The 20,540-nt window shown below is 63.0% G+C and overlaps 1 protein-coding gene across 2 annotated transcripts in view; it reads right to left on the reverse strand.

Moving 5' to 3' along the window:
• INPP5A (inositol polyphosphate-5-phosphatase A) overlaps window positions 1-20,540 on the reverse strand; it is a 131,023-nt gene that overhangs the window by 76,007 nt on the left and 34,476 nt on the right. For both annotated transcript variants that reach the window (XM_054584997.1, XM_054585004.1), the window contains exons 2-3: window positions 17,717-17,758; window positions 2,492-2,592 (exon numbers count right to left, since the gene is read on the reverse strand). In XM_054584997.1, coding sequence (XP_054440972.1) covers window positions 2,492-2,592; window positions 17,717-17,758 — 143 coding nt within the window. The remainder of the gene's footprint in view (window positions 1-2,491; window positions 2,593-17,716; window positions 17,759-20,540) is intronic.

A 20,540-nucleotide genomic window follows, 5' to 3' on the forward strand; every position in this document is an offset into this window, starting at 1 on the left:
ACAGATGCGACCACAGGTTTAAAGGAAGCTGTGAGCATGAGGAAAGACACAGATACGAAAACCACTGAAGAAACTTCCAGAGCTGAAAAACACAGCGTCAGAAGCAGTATCACCAGCAAGACCTAAGACTAGATTAAAACCTAGAGAAGGAAAGATCCTGGAGTAAAAACACGGCACCAGAAACTGTCCAAGAAGGGAAAGGACTGGAAAAAGCCTGAGGGCTGAAGGGCCCGTGTACCCACAAACGGGCCCGAGGACAAAGGGAAGGGCAGGGGGAGAGCACAGCACCCAAAGAAACAACAGACACCCTCCCTCCAAGTCTGACTGAAACTAATCCTAAGCTTGAAAAAGTCCCAGGACCCCAAGCCCAATCAGCGTGGGGAAAATCAGACCAAGTGTGACCTGATCAAGCGGCTGCAGCCCAGCCAGGAGGCCCAGGCCCCGGCGCAGGGCAAAGACCGCCCGCCCAGACCAGTGCAAGGCCGGGGCAAGGGGGCCGCAGCCTCGCAGGGTGAGTGACAGGAGAGGCTGGGATTGTGTTTGCCACAAAGACGCCCTTCAAACAGGAAGCAAAGACCCTCTCTCAGGAAACAAAAGCCGAGAGGATCTGAGGGGCCCGCAGCTGCGCGCAGCACAGAGGCGCACGGGCTGCGGAAGGTGGCGCCCGGTGGGAGCCTGGAGCTCCGCGGGCGCAGGTCGGGGGACCACCAGAGCGGCGCTGACTGTTTAAAGGAGTCAGGCCGATGCGCGTTGTGTGCGAAACCTCTGCCCACAGGACAGGACAGGACAGGACCGCAGGGACAAAAGGTGCCGCGGGGGCCAGGCCGCTGGAGCCGCGGATGAGCCGCCACCTGCGGCTCACCTGCACTCTCTCCGCTGTGAAATGCCCTGTTTTCTGTGACATGCCCTGGTTTCCCAATGGCTGGTTTTCCCTTATTGACACACAGAAGATCTTCACACATCGAACGCCACTTTTGGTCAGTATAGTACATGGCAGCTATTTTTCCCCATGTGTAGCTAAAATGTTACTTTATTTAGAGAGCCTCTGATATATAAAGTTTTAAATTCGAACAAGGTGAAATGTATCAATCTTTCTTTCACAGGTGATATTTCTGCACCTTTTTAAAGAGCTCCCTAGCCACCCGGTGCTATGAGGACCCTGTCCTGCACTTCGAGGTCACGTTTCCTGCTCCCCGCCCCGGAGAGCAGCGGGTGTGACGGGAAGGGGTGTGCAGTTTCACGCTTCCTGCTCCCGCCCCCGCCCGGGGAGGCGGGTGGGCCTGCGCTCACGGGGCAAGGGGCGGAGGGTTCTGGGCCACCCGCCTCACCGCCACCCGGGCGTCTCTGGCGCAGGAAGCGGGGCAGCGGGCCCAGGCGGGGGGAGCCCGGCAGCCGGGCTCGGCCCCCTGCTCGTCCGCGGACACTTCAGCATGAGTTTGTTGGGCGTTAAGAAAACATTTTGATTGGAATTCTCTAAAATTATAGTTTAGGGAAAACACAGCAGTTTTTAAAAATCTGCCCTTTAACAAATTTCCCCACAATTCAAAAACAAGGAGGGATGCTGAGGACCTCCGCAGGGGGTCTGAGGCTGGTGACAGCGGCTGGAGGCACCCCTGGCGGGACGCCAGGCCAGGAGGGCGCAGGGCCCAGCCCCGGACCCGGACCCGGCCGCGGCCCTGCCCCTGCCCCAGCGCCCCAGCGCGGAGGCCTGCGGCGACCCGCCTCAGGAGCCAGGGAGCACCGCCTCTCCACACTCTGCGGGGGGCAGTGGCTGTGCCCAGAGTCTGGGGACGCGGGGCAGGTGGGCAATGCCACATTGTAGGGGGTGTGGAGGACGGACACAGAGGTGCCCAAAGGCAGGGCGGGCACTGGGGCCGGAGGCCGAAGAGGAGCAAGGACAGTGTTCCAGCAGCTGCCAGCACCCGCAGCCGGACCGGGTGCCGCCCGTCGGCTGGGAATCGCGGACGAGAGCGCGCCCCCTGCCCTGCTTCTGCCCACCGCCCAGGCGCCCCCTTCCAGGTCCTTGTGGAGCCTGGGACCCTGCCTCCTCTGTGGAGCCACGAGGCGCAGGCGCAGGTGCGCCGGCCTCTGGCTCCACCTCCCTAACAGCCGAGTCCCCCTTCCCAAAGAGGACAGGGGCTCTGTCCCCGCTCGCTGTGACAGACACAGCTGCGAGCTACTGGATGAGCACCAGCGCTGTCGGCCCGCCCGCACGTCCGTGGCCGCAGGCGGCACCATCCGACCCCACAGGGGTGACCTCCTCGGGTCCCCGCAAGGTCCCCCCGCGCGGGGCTCGCCACCGGGGGCCGGGGGAGTCTGAGTCCCGGCGGCGCTGCCGCTCTGCGGCCCCCCCCCGGGCGGCGCGCTGCTGCACGCGGCACCGCGCCTCTTCTCTCCGGAGCGCTGCGGCTCACCCACGGGCCCCGCCACGGCCACACTGCGCCCACGCTTCCATGGACAGCGGGGGGCATGGCAGGCGCCCTGGACTTACTTGACAAACTTGTCCACGTGCGACATAGAGGCTTCATAGTTCTTCCCTCCAAACTCCTGGCAGTGCAGGGCCATGAAGTGCGGCTTGTGCGTGTGGACGACCTGCGGAGGGAGCACAGGGCAGGGCGGTTGAAATTGGGGCCCCTCAGAGCCCTCATCTTTCCCCGATGACCAGAGGCCCCCGACGCGGCAGAGGACGGAAGCCCGGGCCTGACTGCTGGTCCCACGGGCCGGGCCTCTGCCGGCCGCAGAGACCCTCGTGACCTGAGTTCCGTGCAGCTCCTGAGCCCTGAGGAGGAGCCGCCTCCGGCAGCCTGCCCACAAGACCGGACAGAGGGTCGCGGGCAGACCCCAGCGAGCCCTCAAGGCCTGAGGGGCGCTCGCCACCTTCGCCCCACCTCTGACGATCGGCTCCCCGGATGACCTGAGCCCCAAGGCCCCAGCGTCCTCTAGTGTAGCCCCGCCGCCTGTGCCACCCCGAGGCTCCCCGGAGTCCGGGCTTGGGCACTGGCTTCCCGCTCTCCTGGGCGTCGTCACCCGTGAGAACGGGGCCAGTCTTTCTCTGCTGCCGTTCCTGGCGCCCAGCCTTCAGCTCGGCCGGCGCTGAGCGGGCAGACGCCTTCTGCCCTGTGCCATCACCAGGGGTCGGGCGGGGCTGCAGGGCCCGTCGCTTCTGTGAGGAGGGGCTGGCAGGATGGAAGGCCCACGTCTGCCACGGGGCTTCTGGCAGGGCTGGGTCACAGCACGAGCCCATGTCTGACTCCTGCGGCGGCCACACTGAATGGCTGGGGTGGCCCCCACGAGGGCTCGCTTGGCAGCGGGGTGGCCCCCAGGCCACGTGAGGAGGTGTCGACGGGCACGCGCTCACAGAGCGGACGGGCACGCGCTAGCCCTGTCTCGCAGGAGCACGGGGATAGCGCGTCACCGACGGGGCCACTACTGGGGGGATGAGGTAGCTGTGCCGGGAGAGCTGCCAAGGGGCTTGGCCCGGCCCTGGGGCGCAGCCGGGGGAGGGCCACCCGGGAGCCGGGCGGGACCGGTGAGGGGGCCTCGGGGACTGGAAGGTGGCAGGCGGCAGCGGAGACACACAGGGGCCTGGGGCTCCTGGAGGCTGAGCGGCACTGCCCTCCACGCCCCCGGCCGGCCCGGCACACTGACCACACTCTCCTTCCTCTCACGCCTGCACCTGCCGGCGGCACCCACGTGGCCCCGTCCCTCTCCTCCTGCCTCCCGGGCACTTCCCGACACGGAGCAGCGCCGGCTGGCTCTGAAGGACTCACCGAACCCCTGGAAAGCCACCCCGCACACCCTCCCAGAGGCAGCCCCCTGCGCAAGGAGACCAACACCTGACGCCCCGTCAGTCCCAGGAGCCCGGCCTGGGCCACTGTGTCCAGCACTGCCAGGGCCCAGCGGTCGGCGAGGCCGCGTCTCACTGGCCCTGGGGAGACGGGTTGCCTGGGAACGGGGCTGGGCCGTCCTGGCCGGAAGCCCTCCGTGCTCCGTGAGGGCCATGCTACACAGGGGTCAGCGGGGCCTGCGACCCGCCGTGTGGCCAGGGGGCTCCCAGGGCAGTGGCCACCCCTCTCAGAGGTGGACAGCGGGGCTGGTCCAGCACCAGGAGAGCGATCAGACCTCGCCGTGTCCTCAGCGGTGACAGGGAAACACGACGCCTAACAGGGCGTGTTCTTCAGAAAGGGGGAGGTCCCGCCCTCCCCAGTGCAGCTCAGCGGGCTGGGCGTCGTCCCACAAACCGAAAGTTCAGGGGTTCAGTTCCGGTCAGGCGTGTGCCTGGGTTGTGGGCCGGGTCTCCCGTAGGGGGCCCACGAGAGACAACCGGACGACGTTTCTCTCCCTCTCCTCCTTCCCTTCCCCTCTTTCTAAAAATAAGTAGAATCTTCAACAACAACAACAACAACTACAATAGAAAGGGGGAGAATTCCGACCAGGAAACGTGTTTAGGCCGCGCGGGGCAGCCGGTTCCTCCTGCCCGGCCCGCTTCTCCCAGAGCTGGGTGTGAACAGAAGTCCCCTCAGGCTCCCCCATGTCCTGCTGGACACAGGCCCGGACTGCGTCCGCCGTGACCACCGCCCCCAGGCCCGGGCTGCTGGACACAAGGGCCCGGAGCCGGGCCGCAGGGAGAAGCCCCTGAGGGGACCACCGAGGGCAGAGCAGGCAGGACCCTGGGTGCGCGGCCGGGGAAGGGCGCTGAGGACGGTTGGGAAGCAGGGCCACACGGGGCCTGGGGGACAGGCCCGGGGGCCCGGCGGGAGGCGCCGCAGACGGGACAGCCTGTGCCTGTGGCTGGGGGCCTGGGGGGGCTTGGGGCGCCCCGGGCGCGGCTGCCAAGTGTCAGAGAGTGAGGGTGAGCAGCCACCACTCCTCTTCTTGTGCTGGGAGCGGGGTCAGCTCCTGGGATCTCGCAGCCAGCGCCAGCCTCAGGGCAGGCTCACGCAGAGGGGCCGCGCATACACGCCATGGCCAGCAGGGAAGTCCCACTCTCTCCAGAGCCTGCAGCCGCTGACGCTCTGACCGGACAGACGTGGCAAATAAACGCAGAGAGGACAAAGAAGGAAGCAACAAAGATCGGGGAGCAGCCACAGGGGACGTCGGGGGAACGTCACTGGTCGCCTCCACTGCCCCGGAGGGAGCAGAGCCCCAGTCACCCACAGGGGAGGTCGCAGAGGCCCCGCTGACCGCCCCCGGCGTGAGAACACACTGTGTGGCGTTACAGGTCAATAGCCCTGGCACCTGAGAGATGCGGATAGGCCCTGAGACTCTGGCGCAGTCAGAACGCCTGGGGTCTGAAAACACAGGAAAGCCCCGGGCTCCTCAGCACGTCCACGAGGAAGAGACTGCAGGGCGCACGCACGGTGAGACGCAGCTCTGGAGAGGAAGAGAGACAGGAATGAGGGAGAGGCCACCACGGGCAAGTGGGGACAGGGGAGGAAAGACGGAAGCGGGGAGACGGGCCACTGAGACGGACAGGCCCAGCAGCAGGCCCCTCACGTCCCTGGACTTGGCTGGACGGACAGAAGAGGGTGCTGTTAAGCCAGGAATCCTGTAAAACACTCTAATACCATTAAGATGAACAAAGGAACGTTCAACAAGTTCCTACAAAGCTGTTGCAAAAAGTAGGGAAAAAACTTACACATGTAAACTGAGGAAAAGGCGCCACCCAGAAAAAGAATCGCAAAGCAGAATAGAAGCACCAGCCTAGTAGCAAGCAGAACTAAAGGCAGCCAAACACGCCTCTGAGAAGAGGAAAAGCAAACTAACGCAGAAGTGGGCAGAGGGTGCGTGCTGGCCAAGCCATGGGCAGGACGCGCGAAGCCGACAAACTCATCGCCGAGAAAGGGAACGGGCTGCCGCGTGCTCTTGAGGCGGCCGCGGACAGGCCCTGCACCAGAGAAACAGGCCAGAAAGTACAAATGGCAGAGAGAAAGGGGGCGAGCGGCATGAAGACAGGAGGCAGGCACCGAGCCCCTGCCACCGCACGCCCCGCAGGGAAACGCGGGGGACCAGAGCCAGCACCTCGGGTTACAGTCCGAGAAAACTTCCCAACGGGAGAAAACCTGCGCTCACACAGAGAGGGGGCCCGCGGGGCAGCTGAGGGGCGGCCCAGGCACCGTCGGCTCCAAGCCGCATCCCAGGCAGATCGCGAGACCTCAGGGGGAGGGCGCAACCCTCAAGTCCCCAGGGACAAAGACCGGCTAACATCACAATTTCAAAAAATATATAGACTGGCACTAGGCTTGTTAAAGCCAACATATAAATCAGAGTGGCAATGGAGGAACCTTTTCGAAAACCCCAGTGAAACAAAGTGCAAAACAAGGGTCACCCTGCCAAGTGTCCTCGAATATCAAAGCCATAGAGACACCACCCCCCACACATGGAGCCCTAGGGCACCTGCGCCTGCCAGCCCCCCGAGAGATCTGCGAAACCAGGGCGGGCAGACGCTCCCCACAGATGTCCAGATGAATGTTTGAGGGTTTGCGGCCACAGCATCTCCGTGGCAACAGCTCCACTAGGCCAGCGTGGACACCGCAGCCACGGAGGAAGCCGCCGGCATGGGGGTGGCCATGCGCCAGGCCACAGGCAGAGTGTGGCTTGGGGTGGGGGTGGTTTGCTGACCCCTAATACTGTCTCCTGGGGTTTTCAATGTACACAGACATCGTACATATGCCACATACAAACCGATGTGGCTTTAAGATCCCCACATTGTACGTGATGCGGTCCAGTGCCCATTCAAAGCAGGTGGCAAAACGTTTAGACTCATAGATCAAAAACCGAGAGCAACCACTTAAAAATATTTTTAAAGGGCAAAAAGATAAACAATGAAAATGGATGCACAAAAATGAAACAGTCCAAAAGGAAACAGGGACGGAGGAACAAAAGGACAAAAACCTGGGGGCACAAACGGAGAGCGGCGCTGGAGCGGCAGACCCAGCCCCCCACCTTGGCGCCAGGCCTGCGCCCAGCGGGGGGCAGCTTCGGGGCCCGGGTGGCTATTTAAATCAAGTAAAGTTAACTCCGCCTGAAGTTCAGCACTAGCCACGTTTCAAGCAGTCAACAGCCACACGCAGCCAGTGCTCAGTGCTGAACAGCAGACACCGCACATCCCCTGTCTGAAAAGCCTGTGCAGACCCACAGTGCCGCCCAGACATCCCCAGGACACGAGCTGGAAGCACACACTGCCTGTCCAGAGTTTCAGCAGACAGACACGGGCAGATGTAACGCAGTGACAGAAGACGCAGCGTGCACATGTAAGGCCGAGGAAGGCTGGCGTGACTCCAGTAGAGACGAAGGACTGCAAGGCAAAGAGGACATTTCATAATGACGGTGACAGCTCATCAGGAAGACAGCACCACCCATGTGTGCATGGCTGAAAACAGAAATGCACACACGCATGGCACACAGCATGCACTTGTACACACACGCAGTCGGCCAGTTTGCGGAACAGGGTCGACAGCTCTGAGCTGAAGCCCAGAAACGACTACTGAGCATCGCTCTGCCGAGGCCGCCTCTCCCAGAGGGGCCCTGCGCCGGGCCATCAGCTTGGAAAGACGGGGGAACCGCAGGGACTCTTTCCCGACCACGTGGAAGCAAAATCACACCAAGGGAAGGAGACTGCCCCAGAAAGAGCGTGCCATCTGACGCCTCTTCCATGGGACTCTAGGCAGCGCGAATCCAGAGGCATGGGGGTGGCTGAGGGCCAGCCCGCGGCTGCCAGGCGGTGGGGGCGGGGGAGGCGCAGAGGAGGCATTGCTGGGCACCAGGAAGCTCGTGAGGCGACAGGCGTGCTACGCCTCCTCTGGACCACAACGGGCCCGGGTGCGGACTCAGGCTCCTCCCACAGCACACCACCCGCGCAAAGCCCGCGCTGCATCAGCCACGCCTCCCTGAGACGGAGCGGGCCAGTTTCCCCCACTGCACGGGCCACCGCGGCACACCAACTGCGGCGAGCTGAAGCGGCTGGCACGTCTGGATGCCGGGCCGGGTGAGTCATGGCAGGGAGGGACTGGCAGCCTCAGGTGCGGCGAGGATGCAGCGAGGCCGAGGGAACTTTTGAATTTGTACAGAGACGGAGTGGAGTCCCCGCCACTGAGTGACGCCGACCGGCGGCTGCCTCGTGTGGCCGGTTCAGGGGCAGGAGCTGTGGGTGGAGGCAGCACAGAAACTGGCCGGGAGTTGGAAACGGTTCGATGGGCGATGGCTGGAGCGCACTGCACTCTGATCCCTCCATGTGTTTGGATCCGTAATGATAAAAAGTTCGCTGCACGCGATCCTTGTTTAACTGGATGGGAGCAAAACCAGAACCCTAAGGGACGCCCAGCACCTGGCCACGCAGGGCGGCGCCATCAGGCCCACGGAGCTCGAGCCGGGCCGGGACGCCGCGGGCGCCGCCCGCCCTGGGTTGCCCTGGCCCCCAGCGGGAGGTGCGTGGGAAAGCGCCCTCAGGCCTCCTCTGCAGGCCCCTCTGCCGCCAGCCCGCGGGGCGCCAGTGCCGGACCCGACGGCGAGCCCGCCAGCGCATGGCGCCCGTAACGCAGTGCTCCAAGGCGGGCCGAGACAGGCGGCTGAGGCTTCGTTTTCAAAGAGGTTTACCTGCTGTGCAAGATGGGGAACTCCCAAAGCCGCTCGTTAGAAGACGACAGTCTTAGTGACATCCTGTGGGAAGTCTCTGCTCTCAGTGGAAATACTTTCTTGGCGAGTGAGGGAGGCTGTGGGGCATTCCCTGGCGGCGCCCCCGCCACGCAGGCTTGGGCGGTGAGGCGGACAGGAGCCAGCTGGGCTCCGGGGCTGGCCGTCGGGGGACAGCCCCTTGCTGGAGACTCCTACCAACCGCAGCCCGGGAAGGGGCAGAACTTCATGGCCCCACGCCCGGTGTGCTGGGGAGTGTCTGACAGCCAGCGCATGGGGCAAAACCTGATCCCATGGTACAAACGCCCCCACGAGGCCCGTGGCCAGTGCCTGATGTGAAGCCCTGGATCCGGGGTGGGGGTGCTGCTCAGCGACCCAGCCTCAGAGCCCCCCCGCCGAGACACGAGCACATGAATGGCGAGGACCCCGGCAGGAGAGTCGCCAGGAAGTGGTGAGCGTCAGGTGCTCGTCACCTTTGGTTTCCACAGGATCTACTCAGCTGTGGGTTTACAGAGTGAGATGTCTCTTACTGCTGCAACGAACACCTGGCTCCCGGTGCCCGACACCTGCCAGCTCCCGCGGGCCAGCCCAGGGCGGCCCAGGAGGCCCCACTTGGATTCCTGCTCTGTCACTTCCTGGGGGACCCCGTGCCTGGTGCCCAGGGCTCTCTGAGCATCCACTTCCCGACACTCCTGCCTTGGACGGTCGCTGAGCGTGGGCCGGACACAGGAAGCCCCTGACCAGCAGTGTGAGTCCCGGCCCGCACGCGGGCCGGGGGATGGGCTGTGGTCCAGCTGGGACAGAGCTGCAGGCCTTCTGGGTCTGGGAAGGGGTCTGGGACCTGGACGGTCCTGGACAGAGAACCCTGCAGGGCAGACAGCACAGACGTCTTGAGGGTGGTGCGGGGTGGGGTCCTGTCTCAGCCAAAAGCCGCGTCTCAGTAAAGCAGGAGCTGAGGGGGCCGGGCCCCAGGCAGGCGGCCCCGCCTCACCTAGCCTGGCTCGGCAGCCAACACCCTGCCTGGCAGTGACAGTCGCGTGACTTCACGTGGGACCCCAGGCAAGTCGCTGCCAAAGCTGCACGTTTGCTGGACCAAAATTCTACAAAAAAGAAGAGCTGCTTCTAACTTTAGGGGAAAAAAGAGGCAACTGATAAAACCGTGTATTCTTTCATAGGAAGGCTAAAGAAAAACATTTTGGAAAAGAGTGAATTACAAATTTTGGCAGGAAAAAGCATAGGGAATTTTCAAAAATCCACAGCAACAAGCCAAACAAAAAGCAGCGCCCCCCTTCCTGGCGTGGCGCAGGTGGCCGTGCGAGGGGCAGCGGCGGGCTCCCGGGAAGCACAGCGCCCCCCCCGCCCCCCCCCCCCCCCCGCCTGCTGGCCAGGAATCAGCTCTAAAAATAGAGCAGCCAGGCCTCTCAGGCTCTCTCCCAAGAGGAGTGTCTGCATGACCTAAAAAGGAATCACATCCTCCAAACAGCCCAGCGGGAGTCTGATCCCCAAGGTAGGGGGCAGAGAAGGGACAAAGGGCTCCTGGAGAGGAAAAGACAGCCGCCCGCCAAGCGTGCTTTGGAGATGCCCTGTTCGGATCCCTGCCCGCCCCAGGGCTGGGGCGGGGGGCGGAGGGGCTCACCCAGGGCACCAGGCTGCCCTTCCCCTTCCCAGGGCTGCACTGTGGGAGCACAGCCCCTGATCCGACACCCTCCTGGAGGCCACGCCTGCACGTGGCCACTGGTCAGGGCAGCAGCAGCCGGCGGCCTGCCTCCTCGTTGCGTTCTCGCAGGACGCTGCATGTCACTGGGACCTCCCATGGGGGTTGCAGGCCGCCCATCGGTGAGGGTGTCTCCCTGCCCACATGCTCAGGATGTGCCTCCCAGTGCCCCCTCTGAAGTGGGGTTGGGGTTTCCGTGGTGCACGCTGGCTGGGCTGGAGGGCTGGCTGCAAGAGCTGTGCAGTCGGCCTGGGGACAGGGCAGCCGCTGTTCACACTGGCCTGGGCAGCTGGACAAGAGGCCGCGTTCTTCCAGGGACAGAAACATGGAGCTCGGATGGCTTCGCTGGACCTGTGACTCCGGGACCCCCGAGCTCTCCACAAGCTGATGGATCTTAGCCTGGGAGCACTTAGCCCTCGGAGGTGGGGGCAGGAGCACATGGGCCTCCTGCCGTGTCTCAGGCGCTCCCCTGGCCTTGCATTGACCACAGGGGTCAGCGGTGGCCGCAGCCTCAGAACCACCTATGGGAACCTCCTCCCTGAAGCCGGCCTGCTGAGCAACCTCCTACCCAGCTGTGCGTCCACAGGGCCATTTCACGCCTGCAGGGGACTGACCGCTCCGGGGCCAGGAAAACCGCCGCTCGCCACCTCATCTCAGCAAGGGCCCCACGGCCCCCGACCCTCAGCTCCACCCCCTGCCCCCCAGCCCCAGGGACCTCTCTGTCCCATCATGGGCCCCCACACCCGCCCTGGCACCCCCACCCCACAGGGCCTGCCCTGGCCCCTGGGGCACCCGGCCTCACCCACCAGTGGACGGCCTGTCTCCTGGCCCGTACCCTGGGCCCCAGAATCCCAGGTAAGCCCCAAAGAGCTCTGGGCCTCGGCCACCCCAGAGCCATGGCCCGGAGCGCCCCTCTCCCCTGGGGCCCCACTCCCCTCCCCCCACCGATGGACACACAGTCCGGTCTGCTCAGCAGCTCCCAACAGACACCCCCGGCGGGCCCTGTCCCCAGCTCCATGTCCCTTGCTCAACCGTCACTAGGGCCTTAGGAATTGTGGGCTTGGTCTTGTGACAGTGCCAAGTTAGCTGTGTGGGCTGGACGCCTCTTGTAACCTCCTCAGACCTCAATTTGCTCACCTGCAGAATGGCGTGCTGAGCGTGGCCACACCACAGGCTGCTCCCCGGGGCGGGAAAGGCCAGCTGCAGCGGGCGGCAGCCCCCTGCACAGCCCCCTGCACAGCCCCAAAAGCCACAACAGAAGGGGCAGGACAGGAAACATGAACACACCATCCCCTAGAGCCCTGCAGCCCAGCGTTTCCACATGCATGAGCTTAACACAGCTGCCTGCAGTGTTACAGGGAACGTGGCCCTGTGAGCTGTGTCCCCAGGCCATTAAAAGCCAGGGCGCTGGTGCAGGGCCGTGAGCTCACACGGGACCCTGGAGGCCCGAGGGGACCGGCCCTCCTGGGGCTGCCGGGGGAGAGCAGGCAGGAGGCTGGAGGAGGCCATGGTGGCCGGCCAAGGGGAAGGCAGGGGCGCTGACGGGTGGGGGGGGGGGGCAGAGAGAGAGAGGGTGTGGGGGGGGGCAGAGAGAGAGAGGGTGCGGGGGGGGGAGGGGCTGGAGGCGGCGGCTGGACTGGGGCAGAGGGCCCAGCAGGCGTCCGGGGGGGCCGCGGCGGCGCAGCGTGGCACGGCGGGAAGGCACCGGGAAGGAGCGGGAGCGGGGACAGCTCGCAGCAGCCGTGCCCCACAGCCCCGGTGAGGGCACAGGAGAGCCGCACACCCGGGAGGTGGGGCCCGGGGCCGGTGACGCCGGGCCAGCAACACCGGGCCTGCTGCTCACATCCCCCCGCGCTCCTGCCGCACGGGGCCCTCCGGCGCCCGCAGCCCGGCCGCCCCACGTGCAGGACGCACGGACCCCCATGGCAGGCTCGCAGGCCTGAGTCCCCAGCTCTCACGGGGGCTCACAAACAAGGCGGCTGTAAGCGTCCGTCTCTAGTCCCTGTGTCAGCAGACATGCGCACTTGAGTGGGGAACAGGGGGGAGGGCGGGGCGGGTAGCTTCACACGTGAGGCCCCACTTTGCAGTCCCACAGGCAGGTGTGAGGTTTCTTCGGCTGCCGTCTTCTGTCTGGTTATTCCAGCCACCCCCACGGACAGGCAGCGCAGATGCCTCACCGCAGTCGTCACGGGCACCTCCCTGAAGACAGCGATGCCGCCGAGCGCCTTCCCGCGGGCTCACTCACTGTTGCGCGCCGTCTTTGGTAAAATGTCTGCTCACAGGTTTCACTCACTGCCACCTCAGCCTCTTTGCTTTCCTACACTTGGCTTTTGGGAGTTTGCAGTTCTTTGTCACAGGTGGTGTGCAGGTGTTTCTGCCCCCACCTGTGACCAGCCTTTTCTTTCATTATGTGTCTTACAGAAAGAAGTTCATAGTTTTAAGTTCTAGTTTATCACCAATATTTTGCGTCTATGAATTGTGCTTTTGGTGTATCTAAGAAATCTTTGCCTTATGGACAGTCACAAAGATTTTTGTTTTAAATTTTCTCCTAGAACTTCCATAACTTTAACATTTAGGTGTACAACCTATTTTAAAATTTGTATATGGTGCAAAGTATAGAAAAAAACTTTAGTTTGCATGTTGCCAACTAAGGCATCCATTTGTTCGGGCACCAAGGGGTGACAAGGCCGTCCTGTCCCTCATGAATGGCCGCCCCCTCCGTCAGCCGCTGGGCCGTCTGTGTGGCCCACGTCTGCCCCGTGACCCGCAGCCCCGTCCTTCTGCCGAAAGGACCGCGTCTTGAACGCAGCCGCTTCACGGTGAGCCCCTCCAGCCCCCTGGCTTTTCTCAAAGCCGCCCCGTTGGCCCTTGTCCCGCTGCCGCCCCCCACCCGTCAGAAGCGCTCTGCGGTCCCCCCAGAGCCTGCGGCGGGTCCAGCTGGAAACGCGTCAGGACGCAGGCGGGTCGGCGGACTGACCCAGGCGACACAGCGCGTCTCCCGGCCCAGGTCCGTGGGGTGTCCGTCGGCCGCGGCCCGCCCCCCAGTCCCTTTGTCAGCGCCCCACCGTTTCCAGTGCACAGGCGCCAGCGTGTTCTGTTGGACTGACACCCAACCGCGCCAGTGCTTTAGAGAAGTTACTTCCCGAGTGCCAACTGTTCATAGCTAACATGGAAAAAGGTGTTTGGAAAGCGACCTCACATGTCGCCCACTAAGTGCATTCGCGGACGCTTGCCTGCGGGAGGCGTGTGCAGACTCCCCAGGCCCTTCTGAGGTGCAGCCGAGTCCTCTCCTCTCTGGAGTCCCCTCTCGAGTGAGACAGCTCCTCCTCCTCCTCCCTTCCCGCCTGGGAACCGGCAACGACCTCTTGACACACTGTTCATGTGCTGGTGTGTCTGTCACCTGTTTACTGACATAACACAGATGCACGTCCGTCCACATGACTTGTTAGAGCCCGTGAACCCCACCGTGACCGCGTGGAGGACCTCGGTCTCAGCCTCTGACGCCGGCGGGGGCGTCTCAGCGACTGAGGAGGTGTCATGCGGGCCGCATGCTTCTGGAAGAGTTTCTGTAGAATCGTTTCCCTGGTGCTGGAGAGTTTTCTGTGGGAAAGTTGGGCAAGATTTGAACTGAACAGAGAGAGCGCCATTGAGGCCACTGTTTCTTGTTTGGTGCTTTGTTTTTCCAAAAAATATGTTCCTTTCACACAGGTTTTCAAACAAACCTGTTCACAGTATTTCCCTTATTATCATTTTAGCGCTGCCCCGTGTCACATTTCTGAGGTTGGCCACACTTGTCTCCTACTCTCAGAAATCGACACCAGAGAACAAACAAAGCCCAAGCCGAGCAGGAGGAGGGGACCCTCGGGGCCGAAGCCCATGGGACGGGCAGGGGCGGCCCGGGAAGCAGGCGTCCCCACTGCCTAAGACCGCCCCTCCCCGGCCTGGCCCCGCCTCCTGCCACTTTGCCAGCCTGCAAAGTGCGCCCAGACGGGAACAGCGTGACCGTCACGCGCACCCTTCTGGCGGCTCACGGGGGACCCTCCCCCGGCCACAAGCGGCCGGCCTGCCCCTCTCTCCGCCGCTACTGCCCTGTCCTGCCTGATGGCGGCGGTTCGAAAACCACTGGTTCCCATGTTTTCTGCTTTTGATTTCTTTCTTTTTTAATATTTTATTTATTTGTATCTAGGGTGAGGGGAAGGGAGGGAGAAATAGAGGGAGAAAAACATCAGTGTGTCATTGCCTTTCATGCGCCCCCTGCTGGGGACCTGGCCGCAACCCAGGCCTGTGCCCTGACTGGGAATCGAACCTGCGACCGTTGGATTTGCAGGCCGGCGCTCAATCCACTGAGCCACACTAGCTGGGGCGTGCTTTTAATTTCTCTAAGCAGGAGAGTGGGTTACCTGTTCCTCCATGTTAGCAGAGGAAGATTTGCTCATCACTGTATTTTTTTAAATTGTCACAAAAAAGTTGTGACTTTTAAATGGGCAAAAAATGTCAGGATCCTGCTTAACTCATCCACTGGGGTGTCTCCACCTTGGCTTATCTCTGAGTTGTTTTACAATTCTGTGAATTCTAAAAGCCAACAGTGACGCAAATGCCCCCAGACCGCAGGGACACGGAGTACCCAGGGGGGCGGTAATTACAGGCCAGCTTTGCATCTGTTCTGCAGATTCATTTCAGCACTGCTGGCAGGAGGTCCTGTTTGAGCCACTTAAAACATCCTCCTGGTCCTCTCATTGATAGAATAATAAATATTTATTATCACAATAAAAAAATCTTCAATACTTGCTCATTTTGTATTTGTATGCAAGCCAAAATTATATCAATTTTGCAATTTATCTATAGAATTACTATAAACTTGAACAACCGAAGGTTCATCGATAGAAAACTTTAATCTAATTTAAATGATGACCTATTCATGTGATAACGCACTCTAAAGCCATTAACATGGGTAGTGCGTCTTAATTTACACAGAAAGACTTCCTAGTTTATCCCCCCAAAGGAGCAAGCTGTAGAAACACATTATCTATGGCCGGCTGGGGAAGGCTGCCAACTCCAGCCACACAGACGGTTGACAGGAGGGTGTGGACATCGCACCAAAGGCGGGGCGGGGGGAGGGGTTTATTTATACTGTCCTGCATTGCGCAATTTCCTGAGTGTTATCCAACGAGTAACCGCTAAGCACGAAGGACGCATCAGATGCACTGCTAGGTGCTCAGAACACAGCTCTGAGCAAGGCAGGTGCCTGCCCCCGAGAGCTCTCGCGCAAGGCCGCCGTCCTGGAAGCAGGGAAGGTGGAACCCAGCGACCTCGCCCGCAGTTGGAGGTTAGACCCGACCCCCGAGGCAGGCGGCTGCCCTGCCGCCTGCTCAGGGCTTTCCCGACTCCCCGTGAGCCTGCAGCCCCAGCCCCTGGGCGGCTCACTCCCTTCCCAAGCTGCCCTGGCCGCCCCGCAGGCGTCCTGCCTGCCTCCCCGCAGCGCCCTGGGCACCCCGGGACCAGGGGTGCCCGGCCACTCGTGGCCGGCGCCGCAGCGCCTGGCGCCTCCCACGCGGTGGGCTCTTCCTCTTCTTACAGGGGCACGGACCCTGTCATGGAGCCCCCCCCGTGTGACCTCGTCTCCCCTGTCACCTCCCAGAGGCCCAGCTGCAGCAGGAACGGGGGACGCGCACACGCAGTCCAAGGCAGAGCAGCGCGTGTGCCTCTCGCAGGAGAGAGAAATAAGTAAGTGGGCAGTGGACCGAGGGGGCCCACGGGGCGCAGTCACAGCGTGGGGCGGCCACGACTCTCCATGACTCCCGGGACGGCTTCCCAGGGCCCCACCCCGAGGACGGCCCCGCACCCAAAGAGGGTTCCCACATGGTCCCTTGGGGCCGTCACTGGCAGGACCCCTCCCAGCGGGATGGAGCCAGGCCAGCGGCCCGTTCGCCCTTCCTGGAGGGGCCCCAGCAGCCTCAGACTCTGCTGCACATGGACTTCCCAAGGCCCACTTTTGAAAATCACACAGACAGAAAAACAAAGGGGCAAAGGCCATAGCTTAACGCCACAGGTGTTTCTGCCCAACTAACAGACCCAGGGAGCCGAGAGCTGGCCTGGAGGGCTCAGGCCATGCCTGGGGACTCCCACCCCATGGCCGGGACAGAGGTGGGACGTGGAGCCTGTGCCACCCTGACCAGAGGGGGCCTGCCCGCCCCCAGCCCAGCTTCCTGATGGAGCGGTTACAGGCTGGTCCCTGGCGCCAGGCATCCACCTGGGAAGAGCAGAGTTCAGGCCCCCCAGACGATGGGAAACCAGCCCCCAACTTCCCGAGACCCTCCCTTGGGTGGCCGCTCACCTGCCCTGTCCCCAAGGGCATCCCTTCCTGTTCCTGGGCCTCTGTTGGTCCCCAGGGATACACCTTCTGTCCCCCGACAACCAATGCCGACACCGGGCAGGCAACGTGTGTCAACGAGTGCGGAAGGACCGCCACCTCCGCACACGCCAGGGGACATGCCTCGCCGGACGGCGAGGGCCATCAAGGCCCGCCCCGAGCCTCGTCCACTGGGTCTCCACTGTCACCTCCAGAACGGGGACAGGGCCCTCGCTGCCCGGCCACTGGGCCCTGGGCACCAGCGGGACGTGGGCACAGCAGCACCAGCGGCCCCGCAGCGCCCAGCAGTGACCGCAGGGGCTGGGACCGCGCCGGGCCGTCCTCCCTGCTGCGCACGGGCCAGCACGCAGAGCCCGGCGCGGGGCAGCCCTCCCCGCCCAGAGGAGCCTCTCGAGCGCCCCGCCCAGGACCCGCACGCACGCCTGTGCGCAGGCCCCGCCAAGGACCGTGCAACCGCGCACTGGTCCTTCCTGTTGTGGGAGTGCCCGGGCCGTGCTGGGCTGTGCCCGCCACCCGGGTCCCCGGGATCAGAGCCCTGTCCGCCACGTCACAGCGGCCCCGCAGCCTCCGGAGCACAGCTCTCGGAAGGCAGGGCCACAGCCCACTGCTGCTCAGCGGAGGGTGCTGGGCTCCGGCCTGGTCCCGACGGCACCTCCCTGGAGAGTCACCCGCACTTTCTCCCCGGGCCTCACGGTGGCCCCTCTGCATGGTCTACGTCACACTGCAAGCCCAGGACCCCCCAAAAGGCACCCTAATGCCCCCACAAGCGTTCAGCAGCACCCAGTCCAATAACGAGGCGGCCCCGCCCAGTCCCCTAAATCGCGCCCCGAAGGAGGGGACCGGAAAGGGGCCTGGGGAGGGTGAGGGGCTGGGCTGAGCGAGGCTGAGGTGTGAGGCCCGCCCTCGCCCGCGCCATGCGGACAGGTGTGCCTCCCGCGCAGACCCAGCGCTCGCCACACGGGCAGTTCATCCGGAGGAGCCGCCGTCACACCGCTTCTCACCTGATAAAACTCCCGGAGCCAGTTCTTCTGCAGGTTTTCTGGCTGTAAATTAAGAAGAAAAAAGAAGAGACAGTCAGTCCACTGACACAGCCCGAACAGCTGTGAGCAGAAGCTCCCGTGACGGAGGCCCACCAGCCGGCCACGGGGCGGGGGCGGGGCTCTGCTTGGGGGGCCCACCCCGCACAGGGACCCGCTCGGCACGTGAGGCGGGCACTGCCGCCTCCGTCGTCACCCTCCCAGGGGAGCAGAGAAGATGGCGCCCAAACAGCAGCAACCAGTTAACACTGGGCGGAGGGTTTGAACAGAATGACCAACAAGCACACGGAAAGATGCCGAACACGCTGGCATCGGGAAACGCAGACCCAAACCACGGGAGACGCAGCCGCACCCGCCAGGACGCAGACCCGAGGCCCGAGCCCCAGGCCCTGCTGCTGGGCACGTCCGGCAGGGCTTCCAAGTGCTGAGCACGGAGTCACCATGTGACCCAGCAGCCCCGCTCCTAGGTCCACACCCAACAGAAGGTAAAGCCTGTGTCTGCACAGAGACACGTCCACAGCGTCCCCAGCAGTAGTCCCAACAGCCAGCACGGCCTGAGACAGAATAGCATTCGGCCAGAGAAGGGAGACAGCACTGACCGCCGCGGCACAGAGACGCCTCAAAGACACGGCGCGAGGGGAAGAAGCCGGGCGCCAAGAGCCGATCACGTGCAGCTCCGCCTGGGGGGCGCGCGGAGCAGGCGCATCCCCAGGGACAGTCGCGCGGTCTCTAGCCTCGGCTGTGGTGGCGGCTGCCCCACCCTGTGGACAGGCTGACACCGCCGCCCGGGGTGCCCCCCTCGCCGATCCCACCACCTCGGCCCCGAACGAGGACGCCAGGCCCAGCGGCCGCTCAGCCGTGGGGAGCTCGTTCTGCGCGCGGTGCCGCGCTGCAGTCTTATTTTATGAAAGCAGGAAAAGTGCAAGGTTCGAGCCCAGCGCCAGGAAGGGGAGGCCCCACGGGCTCCACCCGGCGGAGGCGGAGAATGCCGGGGCCGTGCAGCCCAGCATGGCCACTCACGCCACGACTCCACGCCCGCCGCGGGAGAGCCGCCGGGCAACGGAGTCGGGCCGAGAACGCGGCCAGCGTGACCCTCGAGCCTCCGCATGCACGCTCTGCCTGCCAGGCACGGAACCCTCACGTTTAGCTTCCTTCATGCTTTCCCGAAGACGCAGGAAAAGCCTAACTTCTTGGGATCACCACTGAATTTACAGTCTGTTACCCGACTATTTCCCTCAAATCTTATCCCACCAAAGGTAAGGAGTTCAGCAACAAAGCCCCACGTCCTCAGGGAGGTAAACCGGCACATGCCCTCCGGTCCCTGTTCCAGACCAGCCCGCACAGACAGAGCTGCGGGAGCGCACCTGGCACGCCTGACTGTCCCCCGAGACGCTGTCAGAAGAAAGGGCGCAGGCCAGAGCAGAAACAGCTGGAGGTACCGAAAGGCTTTGTCAGCTACTGCTCCAAACTTCTGGAAGACAGACCCTTACACAACCAGGCACAGACAAGCCTGCGTGCATGCACATGCACTCGCATGCACGTGCACACACGAGCACACGCACTTAGGCATGTTCCCCTGCCAAGACCAAAACCCACACTGACTTTTTAACACACACACTTCCCGCTTTCTATAAAATTAGACCTGCCCCCCACAGCGCCCTGCCAAGAGGGCCCTGCCCCGGCCGGGTGGCAGGGCTGCGATTCCACTCAGTCACGCTTGCCGCACTTCGAGTGCACAGGCTCCGTGTCGACGTGACAATGTGGCGGCTCTGCCCAGGGGCAGCTCTGGGCAAGGCTGAAGGCCACACGGGTGCCAGCATCCTCGGAGCCCCAGCCCATGTTTGGTTAACACAGAGTTATTTTTAAAGCCACTAAAATAAGAATAAAAGATAAACACACAACTAGATCTTAGAGAAATACTCTCATTTTAGCCCAAAGTGGAGGCTGTGCTGGACTCTGCCCTAAAAGTAATACTTTAAAATTTTCTTCATGGAGTAGAAAAATTATATAGGTCAAAATTTTTGGATTTATACACAGAAGGAAGAACATTAGAGAAGAAATAAATAGAAGTAAAAAAACCTGAGCAGTCCTGCAGTAAAAGTCACAGCCATTCACGAAAGAATGGGATGGGCCAGGAGCTGGCAGTGACTCCCGCACAGGCAGGGCTCCAGCTTCCTTCCCGCCCCCCCCGCCGGAGGGCGCCCTCCTGGCCATGGGGTGGGACCTTGGCAAGGGAGGGATGTTGGTCCCAAGATCAGGTAAAACCGCCTGGCAAAGGTGAAAGCGCTTGACAGATGTAACTAGTTTCCGAAGTCAGTTCACCTCAGGTGGATCCAAAGGGCGAATCCTGGGCAGGTCTGCCCTTGTCAGGCGCCAGGTGACTCATCTAGAAGAGGCTCCAAGGGTCGGCCCCTGGGGACAGGCCACCCCCACCAGCCCTGCCGGGAGAGCAGCTTCGGTGCTACAGCCCCGCGACCGGCCTCTGCCGGCAGCCCGGGGTGTGCGGACGCCGCCCTCCCCAGCCCGTCTCCGGGGAGGGTGCAGCCCCTGACACCCCGAGCCCTGAGCTGAGGGAAGCCCCCAGGCCGCGCCAGCTTCTGCCTGCAGGGGCGCGAGCCAAGAGGCGGGCATCTGTTCCCAGCCACTGGGTTTGTGGGGACCTGATGCGCGGCAGGGAGGCCAGCACACGCCCCAGCGCGCGCGTCGGCATGCGAAACGCGGCGAAATGAAGACTGTTTGAGACGTTCTTGCCCCACTCAAACTTTATTTTGACATAAGGTGTGTTAAG

This window comes from Pteronotus mesoamericanus, unplaced genomic scaffold (assembly GCF_021234165.1).
Source record: "Pteronotus mesoamericanus isolate MK-2021 breed Mesoamerican mustached bat unplaced genomic scaffold, CSHL_Meso_final contig_1201, whole genome shotgun sequence".
NCBI lineage: Eukaryota > Metazoa > Chordata > Mammalia > Chiroptera > Mormoopidae > Pteronotus > Pteronotus mesoamericanus.